At 43.4% G+C, this 19827-nt stretch overlaps 1 protein-coding gene and 1 long non-coding RNA gene across 4 annotated transcripts in view; one reads left to right on the forward strand and one right to left on the reverse strand.

The window, feature by feature from the left end:
* Positions 1-778: 778 nt before the first annotated feature.
* ccdc13 (coiled-coil domain containing 13) overlaps positions 779-19827 on the forward strand; it is a 63344-nt gene continuing 44295 nt past the window's right edge. For 2 of the 3 annotated variants that reach the window (XM_068015399.1, XM_068015408.1), the window contains exons 1-2: positions 779-1109; positions 13161-13309. In XM_068015399.1, the coding sequence (XP_067871500.1) occupies positions 904-1109; positions 13161-13309 (355 nt within the window). In that variant the 5' untranslated portion in view covers positions 779-903. The remainder of the gene's footprint in view (positions 1110-13160; positions 13310-19827) is intronic. The other variant, XM_068015418.1, reaches the window with a different exon arrangement.
* Positions 2291-19827, reverse strand: part of LOC137350643 (uncharacterized) — a 46980-nt gene continuing 29443 nt past the window's right edge. The window contains exons 2-3 of the long non-coding RNA XR_010969468.1: positions 9806-9851; positions 2291-2377 (exon numbers count right to left, since the gene is read on the reverse strand). This is a non-coding gene — a long non-coding RNA (uncharacterized lncRNA). The remainder of the gene's footprint in view (positions 2378-9805; positions 9852-19827) is intronic.

Raw genomic sequence — 19827 nt, forward strand, 5'->3', positions numbered from 1 at the left:
ATTTATCCTGGGAGATTTTGGTGGGACACAGGATGTGTACTAGGAGACATGGTTGGGAAATGGGGTTTGTCCTGGGGGGGATGGATGGGACTTAGAGTCTCTACTGGGAGAGATGGATCTGACAGATTATGTACTAGGAGAGGTGGATGGGACACAGGGTTTGTACTGGGAGAGGTGGATGGGACACAGGGTTTGTGCTGGGAGAGGTGGATGGGACACAAGGTATGTGCTGGGAGAGGTGGTTGGGAAACATGGTTTGTACTGGGAGAGGTGGATGGGACACTGTTTGTCCTGGGAGAGCTGTTTGGGACACAGGGTTTGTCCTGGGAGAGGTAGATGGGACACAGGGTTTGTGCTGGGAGAGGTGGTTGGGACACAGGGTTTGTACTGGGAGAGGTGGTTGGGACACAGGGTTTGTACTGGGAGAGGTGTTTGGGACATGGGGAGAAGTGAATTCACTGAAAGAGGAAGGAGACGTGAGGAGCTCTACTGAGAAGAGGAGAATGTGGTGGCACAGCATTCATACTGAGAAGGGGCTAAAGAGTCAACATTTTTGTTGAAACTGAAGCTTTTGAGGAAAAGATCTCTCTGGAGGGGACAACTGCCATATTCTTATAGTAATACAATCTTAGGAATTGGAAAATGTTCAATGTTGGCAGCTGACTGCTGCTGTGCTTTCATCTGAGTGGAACTGAAAGGAATTTGAGCTGCAGCAGGGCAGAGGTAGGGATGGGAGGGGTGGTTCAACTGAGGGCCTCGTCTCCCTGGTTACCGTTGCTATGCGACGGCAGCGGCCTGCAGATTGCGGCCGCCCTCAGAGCCCCGGAGGAAAATAAGCCGGCGACTTAACAGCTGAGAGCAACAGGACGCCCGGGGCGAAGTAAGCGGGTTTGCTGGATTTTAATGGAGGAGGCGGACGAGCTGGTGACTCAGGGCCTGAGGCAGCAGTTCCAGGCCCTGCAGGAACAGCAGCAGCAGAGGAGGAGGGAGAGGATGTTGGCCCGCAGCAAGAAGCAGGACACAACCCCCAGCAACACCAACAACCAGCAGGAGGACTTAAAACTGCAGCTGGTGGCTGCCCAGGCTGGTACCACCGACATCAGCAAAAGGTAGAGATACACACTGGGGGCTGCTGCAATTTGCTTTCTCTCTTCCTCCTACCCCACAAACCAAAAGAAGTTTGTGACTAAGTAGGGGAGGCTGCAAGGTTATTGCTTTCCTTACCCTTTCAGCTGTTAGCCTGCACATTGCTGTTTCAGGGAGCTTGTTATTGCCATCACACTGCTGCCTGTGGGATCTTGCTGTGCTCAAATTGGCTGCCACTTTTCCCACATTACAACAGTGACTACACTTCAAAAGTACTTCCTTGGCCATGAAGCGCTTTGGGGCGTCCTGATTCACAAAAGGTTGCAAATACATGCCTTTTTTTTTTCTTTTTCGCTTTTCCCAACACATTGGTTCCTACACTCCCGCCTCAAAGTCGGAAGGTTGTGGATTCAAGTCCAGAGACTTCAGCACAAAACTCTAGACAGACGCTCACCAGTGCAGTACTGAACCGTCAGCAGATGCTGTCTTTCGCAAGACCCCTCTATTTACCCAGTCGGGCGAACGGAAAAGATTCCCACAGTGTTATTTCGAACAAGAGCAGGGACATTCGGTTCAGTATCCTGGCCAATATTTATCCCTCGTCCAACATTGCTTTTAAAAAAAAACCAAGATTATTTAGTTATTATCCCATTCAGATTCTAACATCAATCAGAAATGTGACTTAGACATTACTTCTAAGCTCTGTATGGGGAGGCAATTATGGGTCCTTTTTTTATTTAGCTGACACGAGCAGTCACGCCAAATCGAAGCAACAAATAGCAACAACTTCATTGGCTGTAAACTGCTTTGGGACATCCTGAGGTTCTGACAGGTGCTATATAAATGCAAGTCTTTCTTTATATCTGAATATAATATATATTGTAAATAGGGTCATTTGCAGTGTAAAGTAAGTTCCAGTTTTAGTACATGAGTATTTGGGGACTGAATTCCGTCTGTCCATTAATCCATGAACACTGTAAAATAATGGCCTTAATATTAAATAAGTGATTTCTGCAATTCCAACATGGAGCTGTGCTGGCAGGAATTACAAAATCACCTCATAAACCTCAATCTAAGGTAACAACTTGTAAGTAAATCTTTTCACACGCACAAGGAGAAATTGACTATATATAACGTGAGAAGCTTTTCACCGTCAACAAATTATGAATCTCACTCACCAACCATGGTAATGGTAGTTCAATCACTAATACTTTACACTTGTCTTGGATGTTGTCACGCATTGATATCGATTGTATTTGTTGCTTCTGTTTGGCGTGACTGCTTGTGTCAGCTAAATAAAAAAGGACCCAAAATTGAAATTGCCTCCCCATACAGAGTTTAGAAGTAATGTCTAAGTCACGTTTCTGATTAATATTACAATCTGAATCTATTAACTAGATTATGTCTGGGCCATCACTCCCAGCTATCTATCACAATGCATTTATAACAAGTTTTCCTCTTTCAAGAGATTTTTTTCAAAATGTGTATAATTTCTTTTTAAAATTTTTGAATTATTAGACTTAATATTGTGAATATTGATAGCATGTTCAGGATAACCTTTAAATAGAAATAAAGTCTTGCATTTATATAGCTCCTTTCATGACCACTGGACATCCCAAAACGCTTCAAAACCAATGAAATACTTCGAAAGTGCAGTTGCAGCTCGCACTAACAGCAATATGGCAATAACTAGGTCATTTCTTTTAGTGATGTTGATTGAGGGATAAATATTGGTCAGGCTACTAGGGAGAACTCCCCTGTTCCGCTTTGAAATAGTGCCATGGGATCTCTTATGTCCACCTGAGAGGGTAGTCTGGGCCTCAGTTTAACGTCTCATCTCAAAGATGGCACCAGTAACAGTGCAGCAGTCCCTCAGTACTGCATTGAATGTCAGCCTTGATGTTTGTGGCAAAGAGTCTGTACCATGTGAAACAGCTCAATTAATACATATAGTTCAAATGACTCCTAGTCTCTAAGACCAATAGAGAAAAGAGTGATTCTAGTAATGATTAAATGTGCTGATGGTACCAAGCCATAGGACTGCTGTAAAGGGAATAAAGGTGACAATTTTAAGATCATCACCAAAAGGACAAAGGGGGGAATTAGAAGATTTTATTTTTATAGAGGGTGTTCTACTAGAAACAATAGTGGGGGCAGGATCTAATCATTTTTGAGACCCAAGTGGATCATTATTTAAAAAAGAAAATGATACAAGGGAAGGGCTGGGGAATGGAACTAATTGATGTGCTATGGCACAGGCACAGTGAGCCTCCTTCTGTGCTGTAACATTCTGTGACATTCAAAGGGGTATGGGCATTGTTATTTTAAATTGATAAATCCTGAACGAAACTGGAGAAACGTGTACAGGACTACAAGAAGGCTGAAAAGAATGAGAGAAGGCAAGGTAATTGAGCAACAGTTAAATGATAAGTTTGGACTTTAAAAGCTGGTAGATTGTCGGAGGAGTGGAGTGTTAGATAGTTTTTTTTTAATGTGCTAGAGTGAGAGGCACATTTCAGCGCATGATGTGGGAAGGAGGAAGGATATATAGGATAGAATGCTTGGAAATTAGAAGGAATGAGATAGGAGCACTTAAGAAAGATGAGAAGGAGATTGAGCTAAGATGTGGCAAACAGAGCCAGTCTCCCTCCTTAAGGAATTTAAACTGTGGGAAATAATGATCAACAACAACAATTTGCATTTATATAGTGCCTTTAGCATAGCAAAATGTCACAAGATGCTTCACAGGAGCATTATGATACAAAATTTGACACTAAGCCACATAAGGAGATATTGGGCTAAAAATATGTTTAAGTGTGCCACTTCAAAGTGGTGCTACATAGACTATGTCCGTTCCCTGGAGGTAGGCAGTGTCGCCGGCCGCTACCTGCATGATCCTCATGGGTTTCTCCATAGATATAAGGTCATATCACTAGGAGCAGGAGTAGGCAATTCAGCCCCTCGAGCCTGCTCTGCCATTCAATACAATCATGGCTGATCTCATCTCGGCCTCAACTCCACTTTCCTGCCCGTTCTCCATAACCCTTCAACCCTTTACTAATTAAAAATCTGTCTATCTCCTCCTTAAATTTACTCAATGTCCCGGCATCCACCGCATTCTGAGGTAGTGAATTCCACAGACTCACGACCTTTTGAGAGAAGTAATTTCTCCTCATCTCTGTTTTAAATCTGCTACCCCATATCCTAAAACTATGACCTCTTGTTCTAGATTGCCCCACAAGAGGAAACATCCTCTCTACGTCTACTTTGTCAATCCCCTTAATCATCTTATATACCTCAATTTGATCTCCTCTCATTCTTCTAAACTCCAGAGAGTAAAGGTCTAAACTGCTCAATCTCCCTTCATAAGACAAACTCCTCATCTCTGGAATAAATCTAGTGAACCTCCTCTGAACTCCCTCCAATGCAACTACATCCCTCCTCAAGTAAGGGGACCAAAACTGTATGCAATACTCCGGGTGCGGTCTCACTAATGCCTTGTACAGTTGCAGCAACACTTCCCTACTTTTATATTTTATTCCTTTAGCAATAAATGCCAAAATTCCATTTGCCTTCCTTATTACCTGCTGTACCTGCATACTAGCTTTCTGCGATTCATGCACGAGGACACCCAGATCCCTCTGCGCCAAAGCATTCTGAAGTTTCTCTCCATTTAGATAATTTGCCTTTCTATTCTTCCGACCAAAGTGGATAACCTCACACTTATCCACGTTAAACTCCATCTGCCAAATTTTGGTCCATTCACCTAACCAATCCATATCCATTTGTAAATTTCTTATTTCTTTATTGCAACTTACTATCCCACCTATTTTAGTGTCATCTGCAAATTTGGCTATAGTACCTTCTATCCCTGCATCCAAGTCATTAATATATATTGTAAATAGTTGGGGCCCAAGGACCGAACCCTGTGGCACCCCACTAGTTACATCTTGCCAACCAGAAAAAGACCCATTTATCCCAACTCTCTGTTTTCTGTTGGTTAGCCAATCCTCGATCCAAGCTAATAAATTGTCCCTAACCCCATGTGATCTTACCTTGTGTATTAACCTTTTGTGCGGCACCTTATCAATGCCTTCTGGAAGTCCAGATATACTACATCTACAGGATTTCCATTATCCACTTTGCTTGTTACAGCTTTGAAGAGCTCTAGCAAATTAGTCAAACATGATTTACCCTTCATAAAACTATGCTGACACTGATGGATTGCGTTTTGACTTTCTAAATGTCCTGTTATTACTTCTTTAATAATGGATTCTAACAATTTCCCAAAGTCAGATGTTAAACTAACTGGTCTGTAGTTTCCTACTTTCTGCCTCCCTCCCTTTTTGAATAAGGGCGTTATATTAGCTTTTTTCCAATCCACTGGAAACTTTCCCACATCCAGGGAATTTTGGAATATTATAACCAATGGATCCACTATCTCCGCTGCCACTTCCTTTAAGACTCTAGGACGTAGGCCATCAGGCCCTGGGGACTTGTCTGCCTTCCATCCCAATCGTTTGCTCTGTACCTTTTCCCTAGTGATTTTTCTAAGTTCCTCTCCTTCTATAACCTCTGCATTTCCTGTTACTATTGGGATGGTACTAGTGTCCTCCACCGTGAAAACTAAGGAAAAATACTGATTTAGTGTCTCCGCCATTTCTGTGTTCCCTTTATTAGCTCCCCAGTCTCATCCTCCAAAGGACCAACATTCACTTTAGCTACTTTCTATATACTTATAGAAGCTTTTGCTATCCGTTTTTATATTCTGCGCGAGTTTTCTTTCATAATTTACCTTTGCTCTTTTTATTACTTTTTTAGTAACCCTTTATTGATCTTTAAAAGTTTCCCAATCTTCCGGCCTGCCACTGGCCTTTGCAATATGGTTTGCCTTAGCTTTGGTCTTTATGTTATCCTTAACTTCCTTGCTTAGTCATGGATGTTTTTCCCCCTTCTTAGAATCTTTCTTCCTCTCTGGAATATATTTTATTTGGGAGGAATTAATATCTCCTTAAACATCTGCCACTGCTCATCCATTGTCCAACCTTTTAGTCTTCCTTCCCAGTCCACTAGGGCCAAATTTGTCCTCATGCCTATGTGATTACCTTTGTTTAACTCCAGAACGCTAGTGTGGGACTCCAGTTTCTCGCCCTCAAACTGAATTTGAAATTCTAGCATGCTATGATCACTCTTCCCTAGAGGATCCTTCACTATGAGATCATTAATTAATCCCACCTCATTACACAATACCAAATCTAGAATAGCCTGCTCCCTGGTTGGTTCCACAACATATTGCTCCAAAAAACAATCTCTAATACTTTCAATGAACTCTCTCTGGAGGCTACCCTTGCCAATTTGATTAATCCAATCGATATGCATATTAAAATCACCCATGATTATTGCAGTACCTTTCTTACAAGCCCCCAGTATTTCCTGGTTTATACTGTGCCCCACGGCACAACTGCTGTTTGGGGACCTATAGATTACTCCCACCAGGGACTTCTTTCGTTTCTCACTACAGCACTGATCTCCTCCTTTTCCTTTCAAAATACTGAGTACCCTTGGATATTCAATTCCCAAACCTGATTTCCCTGCAACCACGTCTCAGTAATCGCCACTAAACCATACCCATTCGTCTCTATTTGCGCTGTTAACTCGTTTATTTTATTCTGAATGCTTCGTGCATTCAGATACAAAGCCTTTAAGTTTGTTCTATTATCAAATTTCCCTACTCTTGTACGATTCCTTGGTGCAATATGATGTTCACACGTTCTGTCCCTTCCTTTTATTTTCTGGTAACAATCAGCCTCATCACTAACCTGCACTCCAACCTTCTCCTTTAACTTTGACTTCCTAATTTTCCATGCAACTGAACCCTGCCCCCCACTATTTAGTTTCAAGCCCTATCTACAGCTCTAGTTATGCGATTCGCCAGGACTCTGGTCCCAGCATGACTCAGGTGGAGCCCGTCCCATCAGAACAGCTCTCTCCTTCCCCAGTACTGGTGCCAATGTCCCATGAATTCGAACCCATTTATCTCTCACCAATCTTTGAGCCATGCATTTACCTCATTAATCTTATTGACCCCATGTCAATTAGCTCATGGCTCAGGTAGTAATCCAGAGATTATTACCTTTTTACCATAATTCCATAAGTTTTAAGGTACTTGTGGATAAGGATAAGAGTAGTCCTTGGGGGAAGGCTAATTCTAACAATATTAGGCAGGAATTGAAGAATTTAGATTGGGGGTGGCTGTTTGAGGGTAAATCAACATCTGACATGTGGGAGTCTTTCAAATGTCAGTTGAATTGAATCCAGGACCGCATGTTCCTGTGAGGAAGACGGATAAGTTTGGCAAGTTTCGGGAACCTTGGATAACGAGGGATATTGTGAGCCTCGTCAAAAAGAAAAAGGAAGCATTCGTAATGGCTGGAAGGCTAACAGACGAATCCCTTGAGGAATATAAAGACAGTAGGAAGGAACTTAAGCAAGGAGTCAGGAGGGCTAAAAGGGGTCATGAAAAGTCATTGGCAAACAGGATTAAGGATAATCACAAGGCTTTCTATATGTATATAAAGAGCAAGAGGGTAACTAGGGAAAGGGTTGGCCCACTCAAGGACCGAGAAGGGAATCTATGTGTGGAGCCAGAGGAAATGGGCGAGGTACTAAAAGAGTACTTTGCATCAGTATTCACCAAAGAGAAGGACTTGGTGGACGATGAGCCTAGGGAAGGGAGTGTAGATAGTCTCAGTCATCTCATCAAAAAGGAGGAGGTGTTGGGTGTCTTGCAAAGCATTAAGGTAGATAAGTCCCCAGGGCCTGATGGGATCTACCCCAGAATACTAAGGGAGGCAAGGGAAGAAATTGCTGGGGCCTTGACAGAAATCTTTGCATCCTCATTGGCTACAGGTGAGGTTCCAGAGGACTGGAGAATAGCCAATGTTGTTCCTTTGTTTAAGAAGGGTAGCAAGGATAATCCAGGAAATTATAGGCCGGGTGAGCCTTACGTCAGTGGTAGGGAAATTATTAGAGAGGATTCGGGACAGGATTTACTCCCATTTGGAAACAAACGAACTTATTAGCAAGAGGCAGCATGGTTTTGTGAAGGGGAGGTCGTGTCTCACTAATTTGATTGAGTTTTTTGAGCAAGTGACAAAGATGATTGATGAAGGAAGGGCAGTGGATGTTATCTATATGGACTTCAGTAAAGCCTTTGACAAGGTCCCTCATGGCAGACTGGTACAAAAAGTGAAGTCACACGGGATCAGAGGTGAGCTGGCAAGATGGATACAGAACTGGCTCAGTCATAGAAGACAGAGGGTAGCAGTGGAAGGGTGCTTTTCTGAATGGAGGGATGTGACTAGTGGTGTTCTGCAGGGATCAGTGCTGGGATCTTTGCTCTTTGTAGTATATATAAATGATTTGGAGGAAAATGGAGCTGGTCTGATTAGTAAGTTTGTGGACGACACAAAGGTTGGTGGAGTTGCGGATAGTGATGAGGATTGTCAGAGGATACAGCAGGACATAGATCGGTTGGAGACATGGGCGGAGAAATGGCAGATGGAGTTTAATCCGGACAAATGTGAGGTAATGCATTTTGGAAGGTCTAATGCAGGTGGGAAGTATACAGTAAATGGCAGAACCCTTAGGAGTATTGACAGGCAGAGAGATCTGGGCGTACAGGTCCACAGGTCACTGAAAGTGGCAACGCAGGTGGATAAGGTAGTCAAGAAGGCATACGGCATGCTTGCCTTCATCGGTCGGGCCATAGAGTATAAAAATTGGCAAATCATGTTGCAGCTGTACAGAACTTTAGTTAGGCCACACTTAGAATATTGCAATTCTGGTCGCCACACTACCAGAAGGGCGTGGAGGCTTTGGAGACGGTACAGAGGAGGTTTACCAGGATGTTCTCAGCAGGTCTGGCAGCATCTGTGGAAAGAGAAGCAGAGTTAACGTTTCAGGTCAGTGACCCTTCTTCGGGTTTCGAAGAAGGGTCACTGACCCGAAACGTTAACTCTGCTTCTCTTTCCACAGATGCTGCCAGACCTGCTGAGTGAATCCAGCATTTCTTGTTTTTGTTTCAGATTTCCAGCATCCGCAGTATTTTGCTTTTATTTACCAGGATGTTGCCTGGTCTGGAGGGCATTAGCTATGACGAGAGGTTGGAAAAACTCGGATTGTTTTCACTGGAACAACGGAGGTGGAGGAGCGACATGATAGAGGTTTACAAAGTTATGAGCGGCATGGACAGAGTGGATAGTCAGAAGCTATCCACCCAGGGTGGAAGAGTCAGTTACTAGGGGACATAGGTTTAAGGTGCGAGGGGCAAAGTTTAGAGGGGATCTGCGAGAAAAGTTTTTTACACAGAGGATGGTGAGTGCCTGGAACTTTCTGCCAGGGGAGGTGGTGGAAGCAGATACGATAGCGACATTTAAGAGACATCTTGACAAATATATGAATAGGAAGGGAATAGAGGGATATGGGCCTTGGAAGTGCAGAAGGTTTTAGTTTCGGAGGGTCTGTTCCTGTACTGTTCTTTGTTGTTCTTGCGGATGGTGGGACAAAGGAAATTGGGGATGCGCAAGAGGCCAGACTTGGAGGAGCACAGGGATCGCTAACCTTGGGAGGGGTTGGAGTAGGTTACAGAGGTAGGGAGGGGGTGAGGCGATGGAGGGATTTGACCATCAAAATGGGAATTTTAAATTCTTGAACTCACCTCAAAGCAAGGATGAAACCTGGTCCTTCTTACAGACGCTGGAAATCTGAAAAATAAACAGAAAATGCTGGAAATACTCAGCAGTATGGCATCTGTGAAGAGAGAAATAGAGTTAACATTTCAGGTGTGGATCCTTGGTCAGAACAAGGAAGATATTGATTGTGAGGAAGGGTTCACATCTGCTCTTTCCACAGATGTCTGAGCTGCTGAGTGCTTCCGGCATTTTCTGTTTTTTGTTTCAGATATTCCAACATCTGTAAGTCATTTGGTTTTTGATCATCTGCATAGTCTGACCTGTTTTGCGTACCTGGTTGAAAATCCATTTTGAGAAATTGTAATGCTTTTATGTGTCCAGCAGGTGGTGATCCAGGTTCATTGTACGGGGCAGTCTGTCCCACTCACCTGGATTTCAGTGGAAAGCTCGACAACTGTGAGCAATATTGTAGGTTATTCACTGGTTATTAGAGTAAGAGGTGATAAAAAAAAACCATCACCCATAGTTCCTGTGATTCGGGGACTGTGGAAATGTCATGTATGGAAAACGGTTTGGGTTTAGTATTAGATTCTGGGCTTTTGTGATATTGTTTTCACAGTTAGGGGTGAATTTCTATCAAACTGTCCTAAATAAATTGGCTGTTCCTGTATGAATGGTAGACATGACTATTCCAATTCTCTCTTGGCTAGCCTCCTACCTTCTTTCATCCTGTATAAACTTGAGTGTCTCCTAAACTCTGCTGCCCCTATCCTAACTCGCTGTTAAAAATCTGTCTCCCTGACCAAGCTTTTGGTTACCTGCCCTAATAGCTCCTTCTTGGGCTCTGTGTCAATTTTTGTCTGATAACACTCCAGTGAAGTGCCTCGGGGCATTTTGCTTTGTTAAAGGCGCAATGTAAATGCAAGCTGTTGTGCTAAATTTCACTGCACTATTTTTAACTTGGGTGTTCATTAATCCATTTAAAATGATGGCTGCATTGCATAGTGCAGAGGAGGTTTCGTATGATTAGATTAAGCAATTGCACTGGAATACTGCCAGTTGGAAATTATACCCCATAGTGTTTGAAAAGAGTAAGTTTTTTCCCACTCTGTGCTTAGACTTGGGGATAATCTGATTGAGGTCTATAAGATGATGAAGGGAATAGAATTAGAATTAGAACATTACAGCGCAGTACAGGCCCTTAGGCCCTCGATGTTGCGCCGACCTGTGAAACCATCTGACCTACACTATTCCATTTTCATCCATATGTCTATCCAATGACCACTTAAATGCCCTTAAAGTTGGCGAGTCTACTACTGTTGCAGGCAGGGCGTTCCACGCCCCTACTACTCTCTGAGTAAAGAAACTACCTCTGACATCTGTCCTATATCTATCACCCCTCAACTTAAAGTTATGTCCCCTCGTGTTTGCCATCACCATCCGAGGAAAAAGACTCTCACTATCCACCCTATCTAACCCTCTGATTATCTGATATGTCTCTATTAAATCACCTCTCCTCCTCCTTCTCTCCAACGAAAACAACCTTGTCCCTCAGCCTTTCCTCGTAAGACCTTCCCTCCATACCAGGCAACATCCTAGTAAATCTCCTCTGCACCCTTTCCAAAGCTTCCACATCCTTCCTATAATGCGGTGACCAGAACTGCACGCAATATTCCAGGTGCGGTCTCACTAGAGTTTTGTATAGCTGCAGCATGACCTCGTGGCTCCGAAACTCGATCCCCCTACTAATAAAAGCTAACACACCATATGCCTTCTTAACAGCCCTATTAACCTGGGTAGCAACTTTCAGGGATTTATGTACCTGGACACCAAGATCTCTCTGTTCATCTACACTACCAAGAATCCTCCCATTAGCCCAGTACGCTGCATTCCTGTTACTCCTTCCAAAGTGAATCACCTCTCACTTTTCCGCATTAAACTCTATCTGCCATCTCTCAGCCCAGCTCTGCAGCCTATCTATGTCCCTCTGTACCCTACAACATCCTTCGGCACTATCCACAACTCCACCGACCTTCGTGTTATCCGCAAATTTACTAACCCACCCTTCTACACCCACTTCCAGGTCATTTATAAAAATGACAAACAGCAGTGGCCCCAAAACAGATCCTTGCGGTACACCACTAGTAACTAAACTCCAGGATGAACATTTGCCATCAACCACCACCCTCTGTCTTCTTTCAGCTAGCCAATTTCTGATCCAAAGCTCTAAATCACCTTCAACCCCATACTTCCGTATTTTCTGCAATAGCCTACCGTGGGGAACCTTATCAAACGCCTTACTGAAATCCATATACACCACATCCACTGCTTTACCCTCATCCACCTGTTTGGTCACCTTCTCGAAAAACTCAATAAGGTTTGTGAGGCACGACCTACCCTTCACAAAACCGTGCTGACTATCGCTAATGAACTTATTCTTTTCAAGATGATTATAAATCCTATCTCTTATAACCTTTTCCAACATTTTACCCACAACCGAAGTAAGGCTCACAGGTCTATAATTACCAGGGCTGTCTCTACTCCCCTTCTTGAACAAGGGGACAACATTTGCTATCCTCCAGTCTTCCAGCACTATTCCTGTCGACAATGATGACATAAAGATCAAGGACAAAGGCTCTGCAATCTCCTCCCTGGCTTCCCAGAGAATCCTAGGATAAATCCCATCTGGCCCAGGGGACTTATCTATTTTCACACTTTCCAAAATTGCTAACACCTCCTCCTTGTGAACCTCAATCCCATCTAGCCTAGTAGTCTGAATCTCAGTATTCTCCTTGACAACATTTTCTTTCTCTACTGTAAATACTGACGAAAAATATTCATTTAACGCTTCCCCTATCTCCTCTGATTCCACACACAATTAGTTCCAATTAAATAGCTTAAGGTGGACTGGGGATACAATTTTAAGTTGTATAAGGTCAGACCTAGGTTCGATGTCAAGTGGTTCTCTTGCCAGAAAATAGTGGACCTCTGGAACAGGCTGCCAGCTTGTGCAGTGGATGCCGATTCACTGAATTCTTTCAAGCGAGAGCTAGACCTGTTTCTGGATGGGGAGGAGATCAAAAGGGTAGGTGCTGCAAGGAATGATCAGGGCCAGAGTGAGCCCCTGGACCAGTTTCGATCGCCTGAGGGTTGGAGAGGAATTTCCCAGGTTTTGTTTCCCTATATTGGCCTGGGTTTTTAATTTTTTTTGCCTGTCCCAGGAGGTCGAGTGGCTTTTGGTGGGTGACGAGTATACATGTTGTGATGTACAAAGTATCACAGTTATGGGGGACAAGCTGGATGGGGCAGGTGATCTTTTCCTGTCCGTCATTGTTCATGTGTTTGTAGTAAGCCTTGTGTGTGAAACCTTGAATTTTCCAGCTTGCTGGAGAATGAGAATGAGCTGCTGCAGGAGCAGATCCAGGAGCTGAGGGACGAGAACGGACGGCTCTACAAACTTCTCAATGAGAGGAATTTTGAAATCAAACATCTGAAAAAGAAAAGGGAGGAGGATCAACTTGCACTCGCAGGTAAAGAGGATATCGTAGGAGAAGATAGGGGCTGGTGGGCCGATGTCTTGGAACGTGGCTCACTGTTTGAATTACTTCCAGAGGGAATAAAGCTGTGTGTATGTTGAGGTGCTTTAGGACTATCACATGTCAATTTTATAATGTAATTATCAGTAAAAATAGATCCCTTGAATTAGGCAGATGGCATGTAATTCAACCTTGTTAAATTCAAAAATTAGACAGAAAGTAACAGATGCCTGGCAGCGATTACAAGGCAGCAATCTCAACAATATGTTCAGTGAGGTCATTAACATTAAAAGTGACTCCAATTATCTTCCAAAACCTAAGATGCAAGAATGGCTCATTCCTTTTATCTTCAATTTTTATTTTGAAAAACTATTTAATCCTGAATTGAAAGGACTGAATGGGCTACTTTTCTTTCCATTCTCTTTTTTTTTTGCATGATTTGAGTTTATACAATAGTACAGCGTGGAAGGAGACCATTTGGTCCATCAAGTCTGTGCCAGCTCTTTCGATGGCAATCCAGCTAGTCCCACTCACTCCTCCCTGCTCTTTCCCCATATCTCTGCAATATTTTTCTCCTTTAAGTATTTATCCATTTCCCTTTTGAAAGCTACTATTGAATCTATTGTCAGGCAAAACCCCACCTGCCAAGACTGAGGCCCACGTTATTTCGCCACATGAACAAAAACTTAAAATTGCAAGCCCTGACTGGAAGGACATTTGCATAGTACCAGACAATGTTGAAACAATGGAAACCCAGTAGTTGCTTCCCCAATACACCGAAGTGGTCAAACCAGATTTAGTCATATGACTAACTGGCTGGAGTTTTTGAATTTGAACTTCCAACAAAGGATTTGAACTCAGAACGCCATGTGCTCATGGACTGAGAACATCTCCTCTCCTGTCTGCCTGCCTCCCTCTCTTTCCCATGGAACTGAATCTTGTGATGACACGTAAACTCAAAGAGAGAACAGTGTCCTACGTGAACAAGGTTTAAGAGAATACTGGGCCCCAACGAAATGCAAGACCATATCTTCAATCAAGGACTACAGTGAGTTCGAGAAACAGTAACAAGATATTGCCTCAAACTGTTCTAATTATCTTTTCTTCTGCTCTTTTCTGGCCCTATTTGCATGTGCGTATCACGTATGCATGCTAGCGTGGGCATGTCGTATATCTGTATGCATAAACAGCATTAGAGTTTAAGTTTAAGGTTTAATAAATTTCATCTTTCTTCTTTAAACCAAAGAAAGCCTGTTTGTGCTCATTTCTTTGCTTTATAATTGGAAAGTTGTGAACAAGGATTCGCAAAAAGGGAGCTCAAAACACAATGCGCTGAATTTTACCTTGGGCAAACGGGAATTCGCCACTTATGTGAAAGTCGGTGGCGAACCCACTTCTGCCTAGCCTGGGGATCCATCCCGTATTTTATGGGTCCCTGGGCTTTAATTGTCCGAGGCGGGACTTCCACCCACTTGAGGGAGGAGGTCCTACCTCAGTGAGCTGCTGGCCAATCAGTGGGCCGGCAGCTTAGTCCCAGCAATGCCACCAGGAGCGGTGGCCACTGCTGGAACTGCAGCACAGCTGACACCATGGACCCTGGAGAGTGAGGGAGTTGGGCATGCCTTACCAGGGGGATCGATCCATCCCTGGTGAGGCTGGAGTGGTAGTTTGGGAGGGGGGGGGCATCTTGGGTCCCAGGGGTGGGTTGGGAGGTGGGGGCGGCCTTTCACGTCCCCAGCACACCCACTTGCCATTGGTAAAATACCCGTGGAGGCGGGCGCGGGCTCTTAAGTGGCCATTAAGTGACCACTTAAGGGCCTTGATTGGCCTCAGGCGGGTGGGTCGACCGCCGTAAAGTCGACCGGAGGCAGATGCGGGGCGGGTCGGCCTCCAGCTCAATTTTACGCTGCCCCCACACCACCAACTGACCCGCTGGGGCGGAATAAAATTCAGCCCAATGTGTTTAAAATAAAACCCTGTTACAATAAGACCAAGTAAAGACAGCAAAAGACCCCTAGACACCTTTCGCACCTGGTCATAACACTATCCACCACTCTACCAAGCAGTGCAGTCAAAATCCTAACCAATTGTTGTGTAAAAAAGTGTTGCCTCTGTGTTTTTTGCCAAGCATCTTGAATCTGTGCCCTCTGGTTGAGATTGTGAAGATATGTCAGTTATTTTCTAAAAAGCAACAAATGTCATTCCATTCTGTCAAGTGCAACGTGTTTGCATTCGGCCAGTGCACTTGGAACTTACCTGTGTGGGATTCCTGCAAATATTGCGGACCACACACACTAGCCGCCTCCTACCCCATCAACATATCCTATTCCTTTCTACCTCTTTTTTCCCCCATTGTTGTCAAGGCCAGCATTTATTGCCCGCCCCTAATTCACCTTTGAGAAGCTGGTGGTGAGCCACCGCCTTGAACTGCTATTGCCCATGTGGTGCAGATACACCCACAGTGCTGTTGGGGAGGGAGTTCCAGGATTTTGACCCGGCGGCAGTGAAGGAATGGTGGTATGATGGTGTGTGGCCTGGAGGGGAACTTGGAGTTAGTGGTGTTCTCAAATGCCTAATGTCCTTGTTGCGATATTAGGAGGTGCTTTCAAAGGTTTAGGAAATATTGGCACAGATTTCGCGGTCAGTGGCAAAGTGGAGGTGCTCACTTCTGACCTCAAAGAAAGCTGCCATAAAAGATCTAACAATCCCTGTGGGATGGCTTTCCCCTTTCCCAACATCAGTTTGACTCTGGCGCAAAGTTAAGGGGATCTCCCGGCATCCAGCAGCAGTGATGTCAACAAGCAGCGTAAGTGAAAAATCACTTCAAATTATTCCCACAGACAGCAAACCAGGAAGTAAAATACACTGATTATCCTTCATTTTAAATTAAATTTTAAAGAAAGTGAAATAAGCATTTGGGACGTCTGCATGGAAATAAAGTAGAAGCTGAAATATCATAAACTTAAAAAGAAAATTATTTTAAAAATATATGGATTTTTTTAACAATAATCATAATGGGAAATTTAACATTCCACAAATATAAAATTAGTTTCCCAGGGCTAGAGAGATTTTTCAGCAATACGCTGTTAAAAACCCAGTTACTCCTCATGCAACAAGGTGTTACCGAGGGTTTTTACACCAAGACTAATAGCGTTAAAGGGCACTTTCTCGTCAGTTCAGTGATTTCTACTTGATTGCAGGCTGGGTGGACTTCATTAGCCTGCTGTATTAGAAAACATAGAATTTTTGCCCGCAACTTCTGGATTTCCGTGTTTAACTGTATGTGCGGACTCCCGAAATTGCTGCAGGTTTCAGAACAGTCATGATAGTTGATGGTTTTGCTGCCATTACTACCACAACCCAGGCCAATGTGATTGATCTGGTACTGGGAGATAAGTAATACAGGAACATTGGTGGCCTGATGCGTTCTGTTAATTTGTTGTGATGTACTGTGCAGTCACATCTACAAAATTAAAGTTAACATGTAGGTACAGCAGGCAATTAGGAAGGCAAATACATATGAAATAGGAGCAGGAGTAGGCCACTTGGCCCCTCAGGCCTGCTCCGTCATTCAACAAGATCATGGCTGATCTGATTGTAACCTCAACTCCACATTCTTGCCTAACCCTGATAACCTTTCACCCTCTTGCTTATCAAGAATCTTATCTCTCTCTGCCTTAAAAATATTCAAAGACTCTGCTTCCACCGCCTTTTGAGGGACAGAGCTCCAAGGACTCATGACCCTGAGAGAAAAAATTTCTCCTCATCTCCGTCTTAAATTGGCGACCCCTTATTTTTAAACAGTGACCCCTGGTTCTAGATTCTCCCACAAGAGGAAACATCCTTTCCACATCCACCCTGTCACAACCCCTCAGGATCTTATATGTTTCAATCAAGTCACCTCTTACTCTTCTGAACTCCAGCAGATACAATCCTAGCCTGTCCAACCTTTCCTCATAAGACAACCTGCTCATTCCAGGTGTTAGCCTAGTAAACATTCTCTGAACTACTTCCAACGCATTTATATCCTTCCTTAAATAAGGAGACCAATACTGTACACAGTACTCCAGATGTGGTCTCACCAATGCCCTGTGTAACTTTTGCGTAACCTCCCTACTTTTGTATTCAATTCCCCTCGCAATAAACGATAATATTCTATTAGCTTTCCTAATTGCTTGCTGTACCTGCATACTAACCTTTTGCAATTCATGCACTAGGACACCCAGATCCCTCTGCATCTCAGAACTCTGCAATTTCTCACCATTTAGATTATATGCTTTTTTATTCTTCTTGCCAAAATGGACAATTTCACATTTTCCCTCATTATACTCCATTTGCCAGATCTTTGCCCACTCACTTAATATATCTATATCCATTTGCAGCTTCCTTATATCCTCTTCACAACTTACTTTCCTACCTGTCTTTGTGTCGTCAGCAAATTTAGCAACCCTAGATCCAGTCCCTTCATCCAAGTCATTTATATAAATTGTAAAAAGTTGACACCTCAGCACTGATCCCAGTGGCACATCATTCATTACATCTTGTCAACCAGAAAATGACCCATTTATGCCTACTCTCTGTTTCCTGTTAACTAGCCAATCTACTATCCATGCCAATATGTTCCCCCTACACCATGAGCTTTTATTTTCCGCAATAACCTTTGATGTGGCACCTTATCAATGCCTCTGGCAATCTAAGTACAGTACATCCACTGGTTCCCCTCTATCCACAACACTTGTTACTTCTTTGGAGAACTCCAATAAACTGGTTAAACATGATTTCTCTTTCACAAAACCATGATGACTCTGCCTGATTACCTTGAATTTTTCTAAATGCCCTGCTATAATGTCTTTAATAATAGTTTCTAACATTTCCTCTGTGACAGATGTTAAGCTAACTGGCCTGAAGTTTCCTGCTTTCTGTCTCCCTCCCTTTTTGAATAAAGGAGTTACATTTGTGATTTTCCAATCCAATAGAACCTTCCCCGAATCTAGGGAATTTTGGAAAACTAAAACCAACACATCAACTATCTTACTAGCCACTTTTTTTAAGACCCTAGGATGAAGTCCATCAGGTCCCGGGGACTTGTCAACCCGCAGCTCCAACAATTTGTTCAGTACCACTTCCCTGGTTGTAATTTTCTTGAGTCTATTTCTGGGATGTTACTTGTACCCTCTATAGTGAAGACCAACACAAAATACCTGTTCAGTTCATCTGCCATCTCCTTATTATTCATTATTAATTCCCCAGACTCACTTTCTGTCGAACCAATGCTTTCTTTGTTCACTCTCATCTTTTTAAAATATTTGTGGAATCTCTTACTGTCTTTACAATTCTAGAAAGCTTTCTCTCGTATTCTAATTTTTCTCTTATTATTAATCTTTTAGTCATTCTTTGCTGTTTTTTATATTCTGTCCAATCTTCTGACCTGCCACCCATCTTTGCGCAATTATATGTTTTTTCTTTAAATTAATGCTGTGTTAGCCTTTATTACAAGGAGTTTGGAGTGTAACAGTAAGGAAGGCGGGGGAATGGAACTGAGAGAATTGCTCTTTCAGAGAGCCAGTGCGGACACGATGGTTCAAATGGCCTCCTTCTGCACTGGAACGATTCTGTGAAGTCTTTCTGTAATTATATAGGGCTTTGATGAGAGCACGCCTGGAGTACACAGTTTTGGTCTGCTTTTGGTCGAGGGGCCGAATGGCCTACTTCTGCTCCTAATTTGTATCTAAGGAAAGATATATTTGCCTTAGAGGGGTGCAATGAAGGTTAATTAGATTGATTTCTGGGATGAGAGGGCTGTCATATGAAAAGAGATTGAGTATAATGGGTCACATTTGCTAAAGTTTAGAATAATGAGAAATAATCTCATTTCTAAAATTCTTATAGAATCTGACTGGTGAGATGCTGAGAGGCTCTTTTCCCTGGCTGGAGAGTTTAGAAGAAGGGTTCGTAATCTTAGGATAAGAGGTTGGCCGTTTAGGACTGAGACGAGGAGAAATTTCTCCTCATGTCAGAGGTTTGTGAATTTTTGGAGTTCTCTACCCCAGATGGTTGTGGATGCTCACTCTTTCAGTTTATTCAAAGTAGAAGTAGAGATCAATAGATTTTTAGGCGTTGAGGGGATCCAGGAATATGGAGCTAGGACCAGAAAGTGGACTTGATGTAGAAGTTCAGCTATGGTCTTACTGGCCTTCCGACACGGAAGTGCCGCCGCACAGCCCCCGCGATTTACACGCGCAGCCTCATTTGAATGGAAGGGGCAGAGTGGCCGTTCCCGATGATGTAGAGGGGCAGCCACTGCGTCCCTGGCAACGGCGCCCAGAGCATCCCCGGCAACGGCGTCCGGTGCCACTGCGCAGGCGCTGGTGCCATTTTCAAAGGGCTAAAGCCCTTCACAAATATTTTACATTTTTAAAGGCATAGTGCATTTAATTTGATTTTAATAAATAATTCCCAACCCCCGCCAATGGTCTCTTCATTGTCCTTTATTTTGAAAACTTATTTTATTC

This window comes from Heterodontus francisci, chromosome 2, assembly GCF_036365525.1.
Source record: "Heterodontus francisci isolate sHetFra1 chromosome 2, sHetFra1.hap1, whole genome shotgun sequence".
Lineage (NCBI taxonomy): Eukaryota > Metazoa > Chordata > Chondrichthyes > Heterodontiformes > Heterodontidae > Heterodontus > Heterodontus francisci.